Raw genomic sequence first — 21,624 nt, forward strand, 5'->3', positions numbered from 1 at the left:
GTAATTGTCCTTGCTGGGTGTGCTGGCTCCTCCCAGTTGATCAGTTGAATTTTGTCACGATTTTTTCTACTTACAGGCATACACATTTTCAATATTGATTTTACATGTAGTGATACGTTGTTCCTGTTATTGTTTTAGTTAAATTTGAAAATACATATATCATTATGTATTATATGTTATTACTTTCTCCTGGCAATCTTGTAACTTTATCTTGGGCCAAAGAACTGATCCCGGAAAATTTGCATTTTACATAGCAATGTCCATGGATTATATAAAAATATAAAGGATGTAAGTGTTGCTGCTGTTAATTTTGATATCCTCTTGTTTTGAAACTCTTGTGCCTGATTTGTACCATATTTCAGGACTTTTGATTCCAGGTTTTAAGAAGCCCATGTTACTTGATGTAAGGCCATTCCAAGGGCCCATGTAATGGTTCATTGTATTAGGTAGGGTTTCTCCACATCTCTTAGGCCACTGTATGAGTGTGGATGTCATGAAACACAGTTGGTTAACCCTTAAACGCCTACTGGACGTATCATACGTCGACTAAAATTGTCTGTTGGGTGCCAAGTGGACGCATCGCACGTCGACTACAAAAAATTTCAACCTTCGTCAACTTTGACTCGACCGAAATGGTCGAAAACGCAATTGTAAGCTAAAACTCTTACATTCTAGTAATATTCAATCATGTACCTTCATTTTGCAACAAATTGGAAGTCTCTAGCACAATATTTCGATTTATGGTGAATTTTTGAAAAACTTTTCTTACGCCCTGCAAGGTAACTCGACCGAAAATTTCAGAAATTCTTTCATTTTGTCATAATTTTTGCACTGTTCTATATTAGTCGTTACATAAAAAGTTTTACATATGAAAATGTGCGTAATTTCATGTACAATACAACAGAAAATAACTCATGGTTGTAGCTTTTATCAGTTTTGAAATATTTTCATATAAATCACGATAAATAGAAAAATTCGACTTCGGTCAACTTTAACTCGACCTAAATGGTCGAAAACTGCAATTGTAAGCTAAAACACTTACAGTCTAGTAATATTCAATCAATTAGCTTCATTTTTCAACAAACGGGAAGTCTCTAGCACAATATTTCAATTTATGGTGAATTTTGAAAAAAACATTTTTTACGTCCGCTGCTTCAAATTCATGCATCATTTTGTGATAATATTTTCTCTGTGTTGATTTGATCGTTTTACAATTTGTTATATACCAAAATCATCACAATTTAGTGTACAATACAACTAAAAAAATTAACTCATTAGCTTTAACCGTTGTGCTTTACAGCGATTTGTATACAATTATATAAGAGTTTTTTTGCTGTCATATATTCCAATATTTATATATGATAATGATATTTTTTGCCATTTCTGATGGTTGCATACTAAACTTCAGGCAATGATAAAAAAGGAGCCAAAATGAACTCTTAATCTTAAAAACTAAGCGTGCTGTGATTTTTTGAAAAAAACTTTTTTTCCACTTCGGCGCTAACTCACCGAACGCCGCCGGCATACGGGAGACGTTTTTGTAAATAGAGGCTCTGCGTTTAAGGGTAAAGTCTCTGGAGGACAAATAAATCTTTGGTTTTGCTAGCTACATAAACCAAGATTTGGATGATTTTATTTATGGCTGATTGCTTACCAAAATGGCAGCAGTTCAATAAGCTGACTCCAAGGCTTGTTTTGTTTTCATTGGCAATTACAATGCCCATCACATTGAATGGCAAAGTTCAGTTCTGCCACAGATAATCATGGTATTGCTGCTTTAGAGTTTTCCACTTTTCCACTATTCTGGTTGTGAACAGCTAATAAATGAATGCACACACACCACTCTGGCAACCATCTTGACCTATTATTCACAGATACTACAAGGATTGTGCCTTGTGGAGTAGGGTTGCTGGTGGGCTTAACTAATCATAGTCTGATTAAGGCTAATGTGGAGAAGGATCAGGTTGTTCCTCATGTTAGCTTTTTGAGAGAGGTATACTTGAAATCCCAGGCCAATTGGGATCGTATTCACCACGATCTTATTGAGCTCATTTGGGGTGTTATTTATAAAAATCCAAAAATTATTGAGTGTTTAAATTATCATCTTAACACCATCATCAAGAGGAGAATTTCTTCTAAAATCAAAAGTTTTGTCTTAAAGATAAACATGGTTTAATGCCTCATGTCAGCTTGCCAGTCATGAAAAACAAGGAACAATTGAACAGGTCTTTTCTGGCATAACTTCATTGAGCTTAGAAGTTGAGGTCAGGTATAGTCTATGAGAGTTGAGAGAGCTTATAATGAGGGTGCAAAGATCTTGCTCTCTTGTGGTGATGACCGTAAGTGGTCTACCCTTAAGTCATAACTCTTTGGAGTGATGAGACTCCTGTTTATGACCTGTTTATTGTCCTAAACAGAAGACAGGACTTTTGGCTCAAATCTTTGTGAGAAAACAGTATGGTTGTTTCTTCTCCTTGCCTTAGTCTGTGTTTTCAGAATCCCTGAATAGAGATCTGGCATTAATTCATAAGTGGAGTAGGCTTTGTGGCAAGAAGCTTAGCCCTTCTAAAACTCAAAGTACAATAGTTAGTTAAGCCAGAAAACTTTTGCCTTTGCATCATGATTTACATTTAAATTGTACTGTTTTAAATGTCAGTGACTTTTTAAGACCTGAGCTGTAACTTTTAATAAGAAATTGACTTGAGAAATATATACATTATACATTATATTGGTTCCTGTGTTTCTTAAAAAGTTGGTATCTTGCAGAAATGTTTTCAAATTTTTCATGATCTAGGTATATTACAGTGTATCTAAGGGTTTTAACTTTTCTTCTTTATTTGGAGTACTGTCCTCCAGCGTAGTCCTCAGGTGCTGACTCTCATCTCAGACTTTGGAATAGAGTAATGTCATCAGTCAAGTTTATTTTGCCAACTCTTAATACTGACTTGTGGCACAGATGTGAAGTGAGCTTATGTCTGTTGTATAAAATTTACTGCAATGACAAACATCCTCTGCACTCTTCCTTACTTGACCTAGCTGTTTTTGCTCACAACACTAGGCAGGGTGATGCTGGAAACAGCATCTTGTTTTCCGGTATCAGGTTTAGTACTACTCAGCTTGCTAGGAGTTTTATTTTGGCTACAACTAAAATGTGGAATAATTTGCCTAGTGCAACTGTGGAATCTTCTGACCTCCCGATGTTTAAGCAAGGAGGTAATTCATTCCTTCTTTTTACAGATGTCTCCTGAATTCAGGTGTATCAGTCTTATTTTCTATTCCCTCACATTGTATTTATTTATTTATCGCTTTCCTCTATAAATTGCCTCTATGCAGGCTGATTTCCCTTGGACTTCTCTTGGGTTTATAGTCGGTTGACTGTCCATAAGGTTTTCAGCTGAAGATCTGAAGAAACAAACAAACAAACCACCCCAATAAAATTAGGCAAGGTTAAAAAATTACTCTGCATAGCCTCTTACACTTGGCAAAGAGAACCCCAAACTAGAATTACATGTTGAAAAGAATTACTGCATTAGGAAATGAAAACTACTGAAATTTTCAGAAAATCACTGAAAGCAGCCTAGGGGAAATGGAAAGGATGACAGTGGTAGTGTGTGACCAAAGAATGGCAAACTGAAAATAAAGAGCTGCACTGAATCAGACCAGTGATGTTGTATGGTTCAGAAACATGGGCAGTAAAAAGGGAGGAGAAACTGAAGCTGGAGCAAACAGAAATACGGATGCTGAGGTGGATTTTGAAGATCTTACTGTGTGAAAGGCTGGAAGATGAAGAAATTAGAAATGCCAGGTTGGCAAAGATTACTAATATGATAAGAGTTCAGATTGAGATGGTATGAGCATGTGGTGAGGATGAGCAACGAGGAAGGAGTAAGAGTGCTTGGTTGGAACCTGCTAGGGGTAGAAGGTCAAGAGGAAGGCAAAGGATTAAATGGAGTAATAAAGGGAACTACAATTTAGAAAAGACATCTGGAAGGCTAAAACATTACAACATCTAAGTGCAGTAACTGTGAAGTCGAAAAAAGATGTAGAAAACGATGTAGAATAAAGATGTTCAATAAAACGAGGTTGAGAAGACTTCTCAAAATAGAATGGTTGGTGGCGAGAGACAGGCTAAAAATAGAATGGTTGGCGGCGAGACAAGGTCTCTCTCCTTGGGTGCGTAATAAAAAAAAGATATAACAGAACAAACACCAAGGCTAAGACAAGCTGGGTTTGTGTTATATCAAAAGGCAAAACCAAGTTAGAGAGGGAATTAAACAGAAAGGCTCAAACGAGTTGATAACAATTACGTAGTATAACTGTGTAGGAATAACTAAGCAGCAAGAAAGAGCGAAAATAACAAAATGTAACAAAAAAGAACTTGCTGCATTATTTCAAAATAGGCAAAATATCTAAAAATGTAAATTATATTAAAAAAACAAAAAGAATAATTAAGACTCAAAATGTAAATTATATTAAAAAAAAAGAATAATTAAGAATTAAGTTGAACGGCAGGCAGCAGAAGAGACACGTCTGTCTCAGATGCGGCCAAAAGGTAAAGAGAATGCATACCAACTGGTTGGTGGGGATTCTTCCCCTACCATCGGCAGCCAGTTACCAATATCCACCTTGATTTTAGTTAAACGGCTGGCTCCAGCTTGCGCTGAAAGTAAATCAGTAAATCCCCTATGTAAAGACCAAGGGTTTGTATACGTGTAGGAACAAGAAGAGTTTAGTGGATGAAGATATTTTCAGCAAGAATAGCTGAGGAAGGTGCAAGGCAATTGACCTCTTAGTATAGGGATGGTGCTGAGGATGAAGAAGATTGAAACTTACAGCAATGGTACTGAAAATGGGAAAAAGAGAATACAGTACTCAGTAGTGCGTTAGTTGCCAAATGAAAGGTAAAAAGATGTAAATGACAGAACACTGGGTCTGAAGTGAATACTGATGCCCAATGAATAACAGAAAATGGTAATTACAAATGTCACAGTACAAAAATAGTGAAAAACACTCTGTTGACCCAGTGAAGACCAGCAGCACATTTAAACTCTACCAAGACACACATAGGAATTGGAAGCACTTGTTGATTTACGAAAATTTGGCTAAGAAGCCAAGACCTGGGGCACTTTCAACCATTCAGGACTTAAAGAGGGTGAAAAGAGGGAGTCAGTGTTTGGACACCAAGACAGAAGAAAGGAACTGGGAACAGAGGTAAAGTAAAAAGCCAAAAAGTGGGTGCAGCTCAGGGCTGAGGGGACACTGCCAACAACTTTTTGTAATGCATACAGTACACCACATGAGGTGCACAGATGGCACTAACCCCCTACAAGGAATGAGAAGCGTTGCTTTGTGGTCTAATGGACTTGGCTGGCAAATATGCAATAGGGGTTTCTTTTAATCGCTCAAGTTGGTAAGTATGGTTCTGGTTCACACACAAGAAGGCATATATAATCAATAGGTTTCATACAATAAACTGTTTTGCGACAAGGAATAGATCACAAAAGGAATCTTTACTTGGATGGAGATTTGATTAAGAGCACTGATGATTTTGCTGTTTTTAGTTCTATATTCTCTTCTCAAACCGTACCATGATTGAAATGATTTACAGTACTAACAAGATGAAATCCACACACACACATACAAAAATGTACGATACAGTTGGTGCCTAGGACAGAATGAGAATACATTCCAGCTGAGTAACTCTCATTACATAAACATTTATCAGCAGACAATGAAATCAGTGCATTCTGATAATCAAAATAAAAAATGATACACACTTATACAGTGCTAGAAAGTTACTTTACAAAAAATGTGATGAAAAAATAAGGTATTCAGAACAGCAATCCTAACACACATGGTGTTAGTACGTAAATCAATGTCAGGAATAGGAGTGCTTGACAGGAGACAAAAAGAACTCCTCTCTTCGGTGGAAAGTTTCACCCATTGCTTTATTAGTTTAATTAGATATTCAGTCTTGTTGTATTTGCCCTTACCTAGACCTAAGTAAAAAGTAAAAATAAGTTTCTAATTCATAATGACTCACTGAAACAGATTCTTTTCCCCTATCCTTGGGTATCTGTAACTAAAACTTCAACTTTTTTCAGAGGAAAGGATTACCTTCAAGTCTACAGTATCATATTTTTGTTAAGGTCTACATTTACTGAAACATGAATTGCAACATAAATTAGGAAATTTCCTATGAAAAACAGATACATTGGCCTTGGTACACAAATCACAAAAACTTTAAATGACTCTGCTAAGGTGTAATTTTCTCATTATTATTACACTATTCAAATCAAGATATACATGAACTATCTGTAAATTAGCAACTTAAAAGGGGTAATTCTGTAAATAACATAAGGCTAGTGTACAGTATAAGGAATATCATTTGTAGTTTCAATAAATGTATATACTACAGTACTGTATATAGCATAATATCAATTGCTACATAAAAATCCCTCAGTCTACTTGAAGTAAAAAAAAAAAGTTTAGCTAGAACTGTATTTTGTAAATAAAATTTTTGACCTTTTGACCATTAGTTGTAAATTTTTGTTTTTGTAAATAAACCAATGTACCAGCCTGACTTCAAATTACTTAATGTTCTTTTTTTCACAAAGAAAACCATGATGCAGGGTTAAAAATGTAAAACATTTTGGACTGGACACTACATCTGGTATCATAAATTATGAGGAAATGATGTTAAGCAACACTCACATATACTGGGGATCCTTTTGACTCACTTCATATACCCAAGACATTGATTCCTTAAGCAAATTAACTACGACTTCTTTGCTCATGTTGGTTGGATGATGCTGTTTCGTGATAACCATACTGTGCCAGGCTTCAACTTTGAAGGTATTTGAAACTCTTGCTGTGTCTTTGGTAATATGCCTGAAGAAAGAAAAAGCATACATGAGTTTGCATCAGACATCATTCTGTATTAATATACATTCCCTAAGCACATAGCAGTGGGTTCCAAATAATGTTATGTTCAACTAATAAAGGAACAAAATAACATTAAGATTAAAAAGTTATTCTAAAATCTATCAAAAAGAACACTTTTATGGGATGAAACTTGGGATGGTGGTTCATGAAAAGAGGCTAACATAAATTAAGCGCCAAAGCTACAACCAAAACTTGAAATAAGCTTATGATCTAAAATGCTAACTTCTTCCTTATGCTTTAAACAAGCACTAATGAACATAGTATTGAATATTTTTGTAAATAAAAAATGGCAAAGCAGCAATTATTACTTCGGAATAGTACACTTGCCAAAAGCTATTAAATACTGTACTTTATTCTAATCCATGTAAACATGATACGTATGCTAAAATCTCGGTAAGTTATTGCTTAATAATGAATATCTTGCTATCTGAGGATTAATTATTTTACTCAAAGGCCTTTTACAGACAACTGTTTCAAAGGTAAAGATCAAGGAAAATTAACTGACTTCACGTCCATTTAAATGTTTCTTCACGAATGCATTTTCAACTATGATATAGTACTCTAGTTCTTAGTAAATAATGAATAATACACATACAGTACAGTATATAAAAATATGATTTTCTTAATACTGTATCATCTTCTTTCAACCCTATTAGTCCCATTGTATAGCAGGGTCGGCTGCTCGAGTCAACTTTTTCCATCTACTTCTTTTCCTAGGATCTTCTTCCCGCAGTCCCACCTCACCTGTATCCCTCCTCACCACATCCATCCATCTGATCCGTTGATGCTCCACACTCCTCCTCCCCATCACTGGCAATGTTCTTAGCTCTCTTGATTGGTTCCACCTCCTCTCTTCTTATTAAATGGTCATAGTATCTCAAACGAGCTTCCCTAGCCTTCTCCTTTGCATTACATATACCACACATTCTTCTTATATCTTGACTCTCCCTCCTTTCCAGTAGTGATATTCCAGCAATCCATCTCGCCATCCTCATCTCGGTTCTTTCCAATAGTCCCTCCTCTTTCCTCTTAAGTGCCCAGTTTTCTGCCCCATATAATAGTATGGGCCTGATAACTGTCTTATAAATCTTCAATCTGAGCTTATTGGCATTTTCTTGTCTAAAACAACTCCTGTTAATTCTCTCCATTTTCATCATGCTTCTTTCACTCTCTGTCTCACTGCTTTCTCAGTACCTCTCTCTTCTGTTATTATTGATCCCAAATAGTTAAACTCTGCTTCAGCACTGTACCATCTTCCTCTTGAATGTTTACTTCTTCATGTCCTTCTCAGCTACTAGTCATTAGCTCTGTCTATCCAATGCCCACTTTAAATCCTTTCCTTTCTAGGGCTCCTTTCCATGCTAAAAACCTCTCTTGCAGTTCTTCTTCTGTGTCTGCTAGAAAGGCTTTTAGCATGGAAAGGAGCCCTAGAAAGGAAAGGACTTTCTTAATACTGTATAAGCCATAGTAAATACAGTCACCACCCTACTTACAACCATTCAAGTTACAAACAGTCACAGATACAAACAGATGGTCACAAGCTCAAATTTTTCTCTGCATGCTCTACTTTGCTAGTAAGAATTTTGGCACAGAACAGAAGAATATAAGGCAAAAGAAGCTGTTCTTTTAACTCCTTCACTGGCTATCCCAAGTATTCTCATGATCAACTACCATGTATTCTTACACTCACAAGCATACTCATTCATACTCATAAAATATTCCTTCTTATTTCTGTCTTCCCGATTTAACTCGTCCTATGACAAATTCCCATTTTCTATAATTCTTCTCCCCACAGGATGTTTAGTGTGTATTTTTTTCAATAGATGGTGGTGTGCACTGTTTACCTTGTGAACCTCCAATGTCAAATGCTGCTCCTGCAAAATTCTCTCCGAGTTCATAACTTTCAAAGCTTGGAAAAAATACTGAGTTTTCAATGCGTGAATCTAAATTTTATTTTCTTCTTTTTACCTTTCTAGCATCCAAAGTAATTCTTTATAATACTGCATGATTTAAAAATGTAGTGAAAATAGTATAATCTATGACTACCAAGTTAACTCGGGAATGTAAACATCAACAAAAAGTATGCACTACATGTTAAAAACCAACTTACGAACATTTCAAGATACAAACAGCCATCCGGAATGTAACTCATTCATAAGTAGGGTGGTGAATGTATACAAAAAGGGAATGTTTTCTTAAACAGAAACAATGCATCTAAAAGACAAATGCAGAAACATATTTACAGTACCTGTACATTTATTCACTTCATACTACATGTCTTAAATTCACTTACGATTCACAACACACCACACCATCTGAAACTTGCTCAAACAAGTAACAAAAAAGAATAAAATACAACAGAATATGACAGGACATATTAAGCTTTGCTGACTGCTGCATGCAACTGATATCAGCCTTGGGGGTCATATATGTAGCACTTGCACACAAGGCATTTACCCGATGTTCGTCACAAGAATTCAGTCTTTCTCTCAGCAGAAGAAAACTGTGGTCTTTGCAAGATTTTCAAAGCTGACTACAAAGATAGTTATAGCAAATTTTATTCTTATAATTTTTTATGATGATTCTCACAGAGCACATTAAAGAAAAACATATACAGTACTGTACTGTATCAAAACCAATGCATGGCTGGGGCTCTTGAATTATCTTGCTGAACATTCCTCACAAACTAATAGTTTTTTAGAAAATGCATGTAAATCATTTTTTTTTACACCATGCACAGAAAAAAGCAAGATGTAAATTGGTGCATTGTTACAATGGTTTATTTGCTACACAACTTACATTGTGGATAGTGCATGGGCACACCCAGGGCTAGCTCTAGTAAGTTACTGAAAATATTTGTTACCCATTTATTCACACTTACCAAGCATTAAGGATCAAAGTAAAATTAAGTTTGTCGGCAGCATGAACATGCCAAAATTTTACAAAATAGCAAAGCACTGAAGCTGAAATGCAACAAATTTACCATAACAGAAAAAAAAAATACACATGCTGGAACAACAAAAATTTTACCTGCCAAATTCGTCAACAGCAGTCATGTTCATGAAGTTGCAAAAATCACAGTCTTTTTCTGTTTCTGCAGACAATTTATTGACCCACTCATAGATATTGGTATCTTTAGTTGGCATGGGTCGCTTTGATCGTACAGGATTGTATACAGTATGCTCAGCAGTTAGAGGATGGAAAATATGAATGAGATGCTGAAATGAAATTTGGAAAATGAAAATACAGTATTGAGACACAGAGGGGCACGTTCGAAACAAACTGAAATTTGGTAAAGTATACAGTTGGTATGGGAAATGTTCCTAGAACCGTCAACTTCATATGTAAGGTAAATTACAAAAAACTAGCAGGCATGTAAAATTTTTGGTTACATTATTTAGTTATTAACTAAATGTGTTTTTTATTTTAATAAAATGTTTAAAAATTTCTTAAAAAATGGATTTTGACAAAGGAAAAATCTATTTCTGGGGGAAGACCTGTGTCACCCAGTGAAATGGTTCCAATAGCACACATTTCTAGGTATAACTATTGCTAAATATACCAGAGAAAAAAGCTATCCATAATGCCAGGGTTACTACCCCTGGATCGATCACCACAATGGTGTCGGTATGCACTAGGGGTGAGTGGTAACCACTATCACAGGTCTTCATCCTATAGATCTCTCTATTCTCAAAGTCCCAAACTTGGGGGAGCCGTACCAACGATTGCCTCCCGCTCACCCGCTAGGTACCACTCGCACCCGCCATCTTCATCCCAAGATTAGCACCCACCAAGCTTGGTATGCCACCCGGGTGGGAAAGGAAGCATAGGGATGGGTCACTGGGTGACACAGGTCTTCCCCCAGAAATAGATTTTTCCTTTGTCAAAATCCCTTTTCTGGGCTCGACCTGTGTCACCCAGTGAAATAGTAACAGAGAATCAGCCATACAAGAGCTTGGTGGTACGCTCCAAAGATTACCTTAATGGAGCTAAATAAAACTAAGAAAAAATTACTGTGTTTAATAATCCCAAATTATAAGTTCAAAAAACGTAATCAAAAACTATAAAGTACACAGTCTAAAAATATAAATTAACCAACACCAAGACACTTAAGGCTAACAATTTATGATTTGAAAAGAGGATATCCATGATATGGGCAGGAGTCAGGCTGTGAAGCAGGCCTGACCTAAAGGCTAGAAGCAGGGCAAGTAAGCGAGGCAGGTAGGCTAGAGAATATACCAATAGGTAATCGAGGATACAAACAAAAAGGATAAAGAAGTTACATAAACTAGTCTTGAGCTGGACCAGGAGGAACAATACTTCCTGCAGCTACTGTGGAATATTTAAGAGCCTCTAGGGACTTAAGATAGTGGCGTTTAAATACTGTTGGTGATTTCCAGCCCATTATACTTTTAAGGTCCTCAAAATTCATGTTGTGAAAATAATTAGTTGAGGTGGCCACCGCCCGAATATCATGTACCAGAGGTACTGAATCCGGGTTTGCCTGTTTAATAAAACAAAGAATTTGTTGCCTGATGGCCTTTAAGGAAATGGTACCTCCATTTTCCCTAACAAAAAGAGGGCCTGAAATTCTCTTAGAAGTTCTATTTAAATAAGCTTTTAAAGTGTTGACTGGACATAAAGACAGATCCTGTGGAAGGGAAATAATCTTCCAAGGAGACCATCTATTTTGTGGATCCTCATTCTTTGCTAGAAAACTGAGATCCGTAGACAACAGAACTTCACCTGACGGGAGGAAATCAACATGATTCGGCTCTCTAGAAAGAGCAGACAGTTCAGAAATTCTAGCTCCTGAGGCTAGACTTACTAGAAATAACGTTTTCCTTAACAGACTCAGGTATGAACATAATTCGTTATCAGTCTGATGCCTTTAAGTACATCATTTAAGAACCAGGAAACCGTGTATGGATGGGTTGCTGGTGTAAGACGAGCGCATGCTTTAGGAATTGACGAAAAATATGAGTCTGTAAGGTTAATATCAAAGCCATGTAAAAATATTTTTCTTAAAGCAGATTTTGTTGTAGTAATAGTACTAGTGGCCAATCCTTTCTCAAATAATGATCTGAAGAAAGAGATTGCTAGATTTGTGGTCATTTCCTGAGCTTCAGATTCCCTCAGAAATAATGCTAACTTTTTAACTGCTGAGTCATACTGTCTGAGAGTATATTCCTCTTTATCTGATTCTATGAACAGTGTATTAAGAGGGTCAATGTTAGCGTCTTTCTGAGCTGCAAACTTCATGAAGTCCATAAAGCTAGGGCATTCAGAATTCTTGAGGAAGCTGACACAGTCCGAGTTTGCACTACTTGTGTCAATCTTGGATTGGGGATCTGTTTGTGCCGGAGCCTCAAATCTAGCAGTAGAGGAAACCAATTGCTCTTCGGCCAGTTGGGTGCCACAAGTGCTACTTGACCTTTGAATGATCTGAGTTTGTGTAAAACTTTCATCAATAGGTTTATTGGTGGAAACAGATAGATCCTTTGCCATCTGTTCCAGTCGATTGACACCGCATCTGTGGAATGAGCTAGAGGGTCTAGATTGGGAGCAACGTAACACGGAAGCTTGTGGTTGCTCTCTGTGGCAAACAGGTCTACCTGGAGACCCGGTACCTGAAGACAAATCCACTCGAACGACGTCCTGTCCAAGGACCATTCCAACTCCAACGGAGTTGTCCTGGATAGTGAATCTGCAATGACATTCCGAACACCTGCCAGGTGGGTTGCTGACAGGTGCCAAAGATGTTTCCTTGCCAGAGAGAAAATTGCAATCATTACCTGATTAATATGGCTCGACTTGGAGCCCCCTCTGTTTAGGCAACGCACAACTACTGCACTGTCCAGCACCAGTCTGATGTGAATCTGTCTGGCTGGACGTAGTTTCTTTAATGTTAGAAATACTGCCATTGCCTCTAGAATGTTGATATGGAACTGGCGGAATACTGTCGACCATGTTCCCTAAACTTTCTTGTGTTGGGAGTATCCTCCCCATCCACTTAGGGAAGCATCCGTATGGATCACTAGCGATGGAGGGGGAAATTGAAGAGGCACTGACCTTGCCAAACTCTTGACTGCCGACCATGGTCGAAGCCTCTTCCTCAATATCGGCGGAATCAGAGACAACTTGTCTCTGTTTCTGCTGTTGGCTCGTTTCCGCCATACCCTGTTTATATCTTTCAGTCTGGCTTTTAGCAACAAATCTGTTACTGAAGCAAACTGAAGAGAGCCTAGAACTCTTTCCTGGGTACGGCGAGAGGCTCTTTTGTTCTTGAGGAACTGCCTGGTAGCTTTGGCTATTTCCCTCCTTTTGGCTGGTGGAAGTGACAGTTTGTGTGTTTAGGTCCCATTGGTTTCCCAACCACTGAAATTGAGCCGGCGGAACTAGACGGGATTTCTTCCTGTTTATTTGGAATCCCAAGTATTCCAAGAAGTTGATTACTGTGAAAGTTGCTTTTCGACATTCCTTGACGTTGGATGCCCAAATTATCCAATCGTCCAGATATGCGGCCAGCATAATCCCTTGGGCCCGTAGCTCTTGGACTACTGTCTCTGCCAGTTTGGTAAAAATTCTGGGCGCTATGTTGAGCCCGAATGGCATGACTCTGAACGAGTATGCTTGTTTTCCTAGTCTGAACCCTAGGTAAGGAGAGAAGTTTCTCACAACCGGGACGTGATAATATCGTCTGAAAAGATCTATAGAGGTGGTGACGGCCCCACGGGAAGTAGGGTCTGTACCTGCGAGATTGTAAGCATGCACGAAACTTGTCGCATTGAATGTATAAGTTGAGACAGAGACAAGTCCAGAATTACTCTTTGCTTGTCTGAGTCTTTCTTCGGGACATTGAACAGACGGCCTTGAAATTTCAAGTGCCTGACTTTCTTTATTGCCTTCTTTTGCAGAAGTTCTTTTGCAAAGTCCAGTAAGTCTTTGGATGGAGGCTGATGGAATCTGACTGGCGGAGGAGGCCCCTCGCTCCAGCTCCATCCCAGACCTTTTGAGATTATGCTGTGGGCCCATGGACTGAAGGTCCAACGGTCCTGGAAGAGATATAATCTCCCACCTACCTGAGGAGTCTCAGCGATTGGGAGAGGTCTTACTTCCTCTGCCTCCTCGGGCTCCTCTTCCACGTGAGAGAGGTCTGGATGCTGCTCTACCTCTGTAGGCGGCTCTGGCCCTGCTTCCCCTCACATGTCTATTGTAGCCTCGAAACGCCCCTTGGCTTTCAAACGAGGCGTTGAAAGCTGGGGACGTGACAAAGGCTGGCGGAGCAGAAGCTTGCTGAGCCGGCTGCATCAGTACGAACTGCTGCTGAGGCTGTGTCTTGGATGTAGAAGGCTGGCCGATCTGTGAGACCGGTACCGCCTGAAGCACAGTTTGAGCCTGAGGTTTCCTATAGCTCTGGAATCTCCTGAACCTTTTCCTTTCTTTAGGTTGAGGTCCGGGGGTCTCAGAGGACTTCCTTTTGAAAGGAAGGCCCCGGCAAGAGCGAAGATTCTGGTTCGCTCTGGTTGCCTCTGCCATGACATTATTGACCTCATCCTCTGGGAAGAGGTTAGGTCCCCAGATAGAACTCTTCAGGAGTCTATTGGGCTCATGCCTGATGGTGGCGTCTGCAAAGATGTGTTTCCGGCAGTTCTGTCTCGCAACCACAAAGTCATAAAGGTCCGATTGGAAGGACGCCAATAACGACTTCGTGAGGACCTGAAACAGAGGTTCGTCATTATAAACTAATGCCGTTACCTCTGAGATGGTGATGGAATGCAGGGAGCGACTCAACCTGCATCTAGCCTCATACTCTGCCTTCAGCAGAGCCTCCGGAATCCTGGGAAGTTGCTCGCTGAACAGGGTGGAGGCACACTCAGGATCGAGTTTCCCCACCGTGAACGTTGCCGGAGCTCCCAACCAACATTCCGAATCTCCAGGGAAGAGGAGGGAAGTAGGATCTGTCTCCCGGATTGAGGTATAGGCTTGCCATCTATCCCAGCCTGGAGGGTCAGCTCTGCAATCTTAGTAGTGCAGGGGGTAGGGATGGAATCACCTACGGAGAACATCGTGAAACTTCCCTTAAAGGGAGTAAGTTTCGTGTTCTCGCACTCCCAGTCGGTGAGAGCGCGCATCAGGGCGGATTGAGCTTGGTCCCTGGGAAAGATGACTGTTTCCTTAGGGACCTTATCAGACCTAATCCAGGCTTCCTCAGTTAACCTGGCAAAGCCTGGATAGGGAGGCACTAGGTCGGCTGGAAAGAACTCTAGTTCTTCCAGACGACAAGTACCCAAACCCTCAATAGTCAGTGTGCCATTATGCAGGGGAGCATGCAGGGCCAGCCGCCACGGGTTCCCCTTATCAAAGGGGGGCAGTTTGGAGGCATCCAGGACAACATGTGATTGCTGTGCTGCTCCGGATTGGATGAATCCAGAGAGCAAGCTTTCCTGGGCCTGCACCTTTTGTGCCTAGCACGGCCATGATACCAGGTTCCTCATCTCCTACCAGCGACATGGTAATTTCTCCAATTAAGCTCCAAACTGAATGGAGTATGGATAAAAACTAGCAGAATTCGTTCTGCTAATAGAAAGTTGAGACTGAAGGTCGAAAACGGGAAAGAGGCAAACACAGCCCACGCTCGGCTGCGTATCAGAACTATTTACACTGGTAAACATTATTTACGTACAGTTCATAAGTACAATGCCTCTTGCGTTAAAAAACCAATCAGAAATAGTACTCAGCTTAGATGGTGGAAAATTCCCGATGGAGGACATGATTTGAGCTGAAAAAGAGAACACAATCACCAAAGAAAATTTTTACGGTGTACACGTGTTAGTGCTAAGATTGGAATGAAGATGGCGGAAGCAGTGGTACCTAAACGGGTGAGCGGGAGGCAATCGTTGACCTGCCTCAGCTCCCCAAGTTTGGGACTTTGAGAATAGAGATCTATAGGATGAAGACCTGTGATAGTGGTTACCACTCACCCCTAGTGCATACCGACACCATTGTGGTGATCGATCCAGGGGTAGTAACCCTGGCATTATGGATAGCTTTTTTCTCTGGTATATTTAGCAATAGTTATACCAAGAAATGTGTGCTATTGGAACCATTTCACTGGGTGATACAGGTCGAGCCCAGAAATTACATACAAAAGACAATAAAACAGGTCTTGACATAGGAAAAACATATTTTTGGTAGTCACCATTGAGTCCTCAAGGAGTATGCTTCTATGGGTCTGTCAGAGCTCCATGGTGACCAAACTAATATCAATGCTCTTTTGGTCAGTCTCTTGGCCAGGTATTGTCATAATAATAAATACTATAACATGTGATGGAGTAAGTAATGGACTCAAAGATAAGAGGGCTCTTTCCCTTATCTTACAGTGAAGCTGTACCCAGGTTATTTCCTTCGTCAAACCTGCTAGAAGAGGAAGTGATTATAGCGCATGCGCAGTCCGACATATTGTCAACAAACAGACTGGCAAGAGACCAAGGAAGCCATTGCTTTCTGTTGGTTAATGCAGGATGATACCTCGCCCAAATCCCATGCCTTTTCGTCAGGGAAGTGGGTGGGTTTTGAGGACTCAACAGCGACTGCCAAAAATAAGTTTTTCTTACATCAAAACCTGTTTTTTTTATAGCGTAGTCACTTGTTTCATCCTCGAGTTTTAAAAGGAAACTGACAGGTGATGAAATGGCTTTAGCTCTCAAATTTTAATCCTTACAACCCAAAGAAAAACATTTCTGGTCCCAAGTCAAGGCATGTTCCAAGCCCCATTCTTTATTCCAAATACCCCTTAGGTTTTGGTAGCAAAGAACAAGAAACTAAACACAAACTGATGTTTTAGGATATAGTTCTGCAGTGACTTACCTAAGCATGCTGGGTTTGTTTGCAGTATTGTCGCACCTTCCCCCAGCGATAGTTAGCATACCCACCTGTCAGGAAGAACCCTGGTTTTCTGCTGTAGCACCTATGGGGTTAGGACTAACCATACCACCTACTGATACACAGTGTAGTCGAATCTGTTCAAGCTCGTGGTAACGTTTTAAGAATACTGGTCTCTCACAGCCACCTTGTACATTTGGAGACATCTTCAAAAGAAACATTTCTGAAGAAGGCCAACGATGTACTTACTTTCCTAATATCATGTGACCTACGAAAGGAGTGTGGATTTGCCTTTTTAATGAAGGACACTAAAATTATTCTCAGCACTTATAGTGAGAGTGGTTTGTTTGTGCTAGGGTGTAGGAAAATCAGACCTTCTGTGATGTTTGCTGTGACCTCTAGGTAAACCTTAAGTGCTTGAACCGGGCATAATGTTTTGTCTGCTAAATTAAGTTTTCTTATCAAAATAGATTTCCTTCTTAAAGGATTCACATTCTTGGCCAGGAATGATGGGCCATGGGACAATAGTGATTGATGGTCCGCTGTTTGCGTGATGTATTGTCCCCATCTAAGAGAGCCCAATTCACTAATATGAGCTCCTGATGCTAATGAAATCAAGTAGAGAGCCTTTTGCAGCATGTGAGTTGTTGTTGTACTGTACTGTATCTGCTGAATTGAGGGGTTGACACAAGTCTAAGCACCTTCTTCAGGGACCAAGTAATTGGAAGCCTTTTGGGAGCGGGACTTTGTAGTGCAAAAGACCGGAGAAGGGAAGTGACAATTTTTATACTAAAGTCAATACCAAATCCATAAAGCAAGGGTTCCATTAATGCTGCCTTATATGCCATGATAGTTGTAACAGCAAGGCATTTGTCTTCAAAAGGTATATGAGAAAACTTAAGTGTTTCCATGAAAATCCTTGTGGTGAGATCTATCGATCCCTCGAATCGGCGTATCTCCATGAGGCTTAGCTTTGGAGATAATAAACTTATGTGTGTCAGGTTAACTCAAAGAATTATTACTATTCACAAGACATACAGGCGTACTTCAAGTTATGCCCATTTGTCATGATACAAGACAAGTCATTAACTTTGATAGGCGCATGCTATGATACACCAATTTGTCTTCGTTCTGGGGTTTAATGATATACTGTACTTTTAATCTAGTTAAGTCTATGTTGCATTTTCTTTCTATAGATTATTAATGAAAGAAAACTTGTTATTGTTACTTCAGCAAACACTCGTAGGATGAAAGCATCAAAATCTTTCACGCTGAGCTTTTTGGAAAGTTTTGCAGTTTTTCCGTCTCTCATTTATAATTTTGGTAACATCAGTTACCTTATATATGCTGTGGAAGATGACAGTGATAAGGGAAAGACTGATAAACCTGTAATGTGTATACATGACATCAAAAATTAAGTTGTTCTGTGTGTGCAAAAGGGTATGTATGTGAATGTCTGCGCGTTTGCATGGGCATAAACGTGTGTGCATGCACACTTGTAAGTCTTTGTCTACGGATGCTTGTATGTGTGTGTTGGTAGTTATTCTACAACAGTGATAAGGACCCTCCCTATGTACCAGACTCTCTGTCAAAGACTGCAAAGTGTCAGATGGTCAAGGCAAAATCTTTGGTTTTTGCCACATCTGCAATCAGCTGTTGTGCTACAATCATTTTGTAAAAAATGGGCCAAGTGAAAATGATCATAAGATCATCCATCGAGTTAAACCAGTGAGGATCAAGAAGCAATTTGCCATCCCTAGGCTGCCTGAAGACTTTAAGGTGGAAGGACCAAAGAGAGAGGAAGGGGCACTTGCTCACATAGCAAAGAGTGAAAATAAGAGAAAAAAGGCACATGAATGTAGATTCAAAGGTGAAGCATATATCAGTCCCAAAACAGTAAAAACTTTTTCTGCTAGGATTTCTTTAAGACCTTAATGCAATGGCACTGGATGTACCAGAATGGGTAAAGAATGTTTCTCTTTTTCAGAAGAGGAAAGAGAGACCATAGTTCAGGCTTGCTATGGAACTGGCATTCTTCAGCTGCAGAGAGAATACATTGTTTGATTTGTGCAACAAGCAGAAGTAAAACAGAGAACTGAAAAATCATGCATCACAGAGATCAATTTCTTTTCTGTGCCACTTACCAAAGGATAGCCAGCCTATTCCAGTTTGTAAAACCATGTTTCTGAATACTGTACCCTCAACATTTAAGAAAAACATTGCAGACAGCTCTAAGTGAAAGGCAGTCAGCAGGCACTGTTGAGGAGGAGGGGAGGGAGGCCAAAAAAATTTCTAGAAAAAGATAAGCAAAGAAGAGAGGCAATTCTGGAGCACATCAATAGACTTCCGAGAACAGAGTCTCATTATACTTGCCAAGAGTCCAAGAGAGATTATCTGCATCCTAATCTCAATAAACAGATAATGTCTGAAATGTTCAAAGAGTATACAGTACCTCAAAAAGGGTTTTTGCATCTTATTCAACGTAATGTAACATCCTGAAAGCACAAAATATATCATTTCACAACCCCCAAAAAAGACATGTGCAAGATATGTGAAAATTACATGAAAGGGGATGCAGAAAAAAGAAAGCACTTGAGGAATTATTTCTGCAACACAAAAGAGAGAAAGAAGCTGTGCGACTCAAGAAAAACAAGGTAAAAAACAAAAACTGATAACAGTATAGCAGTGGCAGCATTTGATCTTTAACAGATTAGTTATCTACCATAAACTAATAACAATCAACTGTTCTATAAAAAGGAAGTTAGCAAACTATAATCTGATGGTGTATGAATTGAAAACTAGAGAATACCATTGCTTCACATAGCATGAAGGCTTGGGTAAAAGAGGTTCTCCAGAAATTGGAACATGCCTGAAAATGTATTTAGACCATAATCTGTTGGGATAAAAGAGGTGATTTTGTTTGCAGATGGATGCCCTGGACAAAACAAGAACTCAATCATTGCAACAATGTTATTGCAGTGTCAGCATATTGGAGGTTTCCATCCAAAAGATCTCATTGCTTTATTTTGAGCCTTACCATGGCCAGAATGAAGGGAGACTAAGCTCATAGTGCAATCAAAACAGCATTAGACAGTACTGGAGAATGGTATATCCCCTCACAACTTGTCCCAGTCTTCAAACTAGCAAGAAGGAAGAAACCTTATATCGTACACACACCTTAGACTCATGACTTCCTTGATTTTAAGCTACTTTCAAAAGATCTTCAAGTCCTCTCTGTTAGATCTGATGATCAAGGAGGGCCAGTGGACTGGACAAAAATGACAGAGATAATAGTTAAGAAAACAGAGACCAACAGAATTTTCTTCAAAAGCAGCCACTTACAAGAAGAGTACATCTCTCTAACTCTGAGGCAACGACATCCACAGAGTGTAGCATTAGACTTTGGTGTAACCAATGGGCTTCATAAACTGTATTCACAAGAGCCCAAAATTGGCAAAGACAAATATGAAGACTTACTGTCGTTATGTGAAGGTGCTTTTCCAGATTAGAGTATTGGAATATGTGAATGTTTTCAAATCTTTGCCACATTGAGACAAAGTAGCATCTGGAAGGGGTGATTTTTTTTTTCGTTGTTTCCTCCAAAGTGAAGTCTCATTTTTTATCATTTAAGGAAGGTTAACAGTTACTGTTCAGTATAAATATAACACCAGACTGTGAATTTGATTTACTGTTTTGTTATCTAAGGCTTTGAATTATTATTTTAGCGTCTTCTTTATCAAAACCAGTCATAAAGGAATAAGCGAGTTTATTTTTTTACATTAAGTGACAATTCACAAAATGTATTTTTGTATTACACAATATTATTTCTGTTATGCAACTAGATTCGAAAGATTCATTTTTTTTTTTTTCACTGTTTGCTCCAAAGAGGACTTATGTGTTAGTTTGAAGCCAGGTAGGCTTAATCAGCCAACTTTTATACTGCTGAGTATGAAAATACTATCAGGCTGCAAAATTCACTGTTCTTCATCCACTAGTCTCAAAGGAATAAGAAGCCTTAATTTCAGCTAATTTTTCAATATGCCATTCAAAGCATGATTTTTTTTCAAATTGCATAATAAACTTTTTCTGCGTAAAGTAAAATTAATAATACTGTTTTCATTTATTAAATAAAATCCTAGTAACAGAATGACTAGTGATTGTTATGGATTTATCAAAGATTTAAATTAGTTTTGGTTCTATTAATTTTCTTGGTCACACATTAATGATGACTAGTTTTGTTTCAGTAAACACTATTGAGTTAATTAGTATTTTTTCTTCCATTTTATATTTGTTCATCATCCTACGACCTTAACATGCAGCTTGGCACAATGTATTCATGACTTGATTCTAAGTTTAACAAGTCCAACAGACAACATCACATGTAACTCTGTTATAACCTGCAGGAAGTTTATAACTTACCAATTCTAACGGATCGTTGATTAGAAAGACAAACAGGCGTATCTGTGGTGTAACCACAGCCTTCCAGTATGAAGAAAATTTAAGGAACAAGACAAACAAGTGTATCTGTGGCATAACTACAACCTTCCAGTGTAAAAACATTTTTTGTCACAAGACAAACAGGCGTATCAACTTTAAGGCCACCCAAACACCATAAAATTGTATTCGACTAAAATTTGAGCACTATACATGTATGAAAAAAACTCTATTTCTTATCTACCTACTGTACAGTATTTGTCTATGTTAACAGCATCTAAATACCTTTACAGTACTACTAATCTCTTATTAAATGAAAACATTTGAGCAAAAACTTTACATTGCTCTCCTGAAAAACAT

General features: G+C 38.8%; 1 protein-coding gene across 28 annotated transcripts in view; it reads right to left on the bottom strand.

Moving 5' to 3' along the window:
- Positions 1-21,624, bottom strand: part of LOC136850637 (uncharacterized) — a 379,925-nt gene that overhangs the window by 123,488 nt on the left and 234,813 nt on the right. For all 28 annotated transcript variants that reach the window (XM_067124380.1, XM_067124382.1, XM_067124371.1 and 25 more), the window contains 2 exons: positions 9,976-10,163; positions 6,715-6,891 (listed from right to left, as the gene is read on the bottom strand). In XM_067124380.1, the coding sequence (XP_066980481.1) occupies positions 6,715-6,891; positions 9,976-10,163 (365 nt within the window). The remainder of the gene's footprint in view (positions 1-6,714; positions 6,892-9,975; positions 10,164-21,624) is intronic.

This window comes from Macrobrachium rosenbergii, chromosome 22 (genome assembly GCF_040412425.1).
Source record: "Macrobrachium rosenbergii isolate ZJJX-2024 chromosome 22, ASM4041242v1, whole genome shotgun sequence".
NCBI lineage: Eukaryota > Metazoa > Arthropoda > Malacostraca > Decapoda > Palaemonidae > Macrobrachium > Macrobrachium rosenbergii.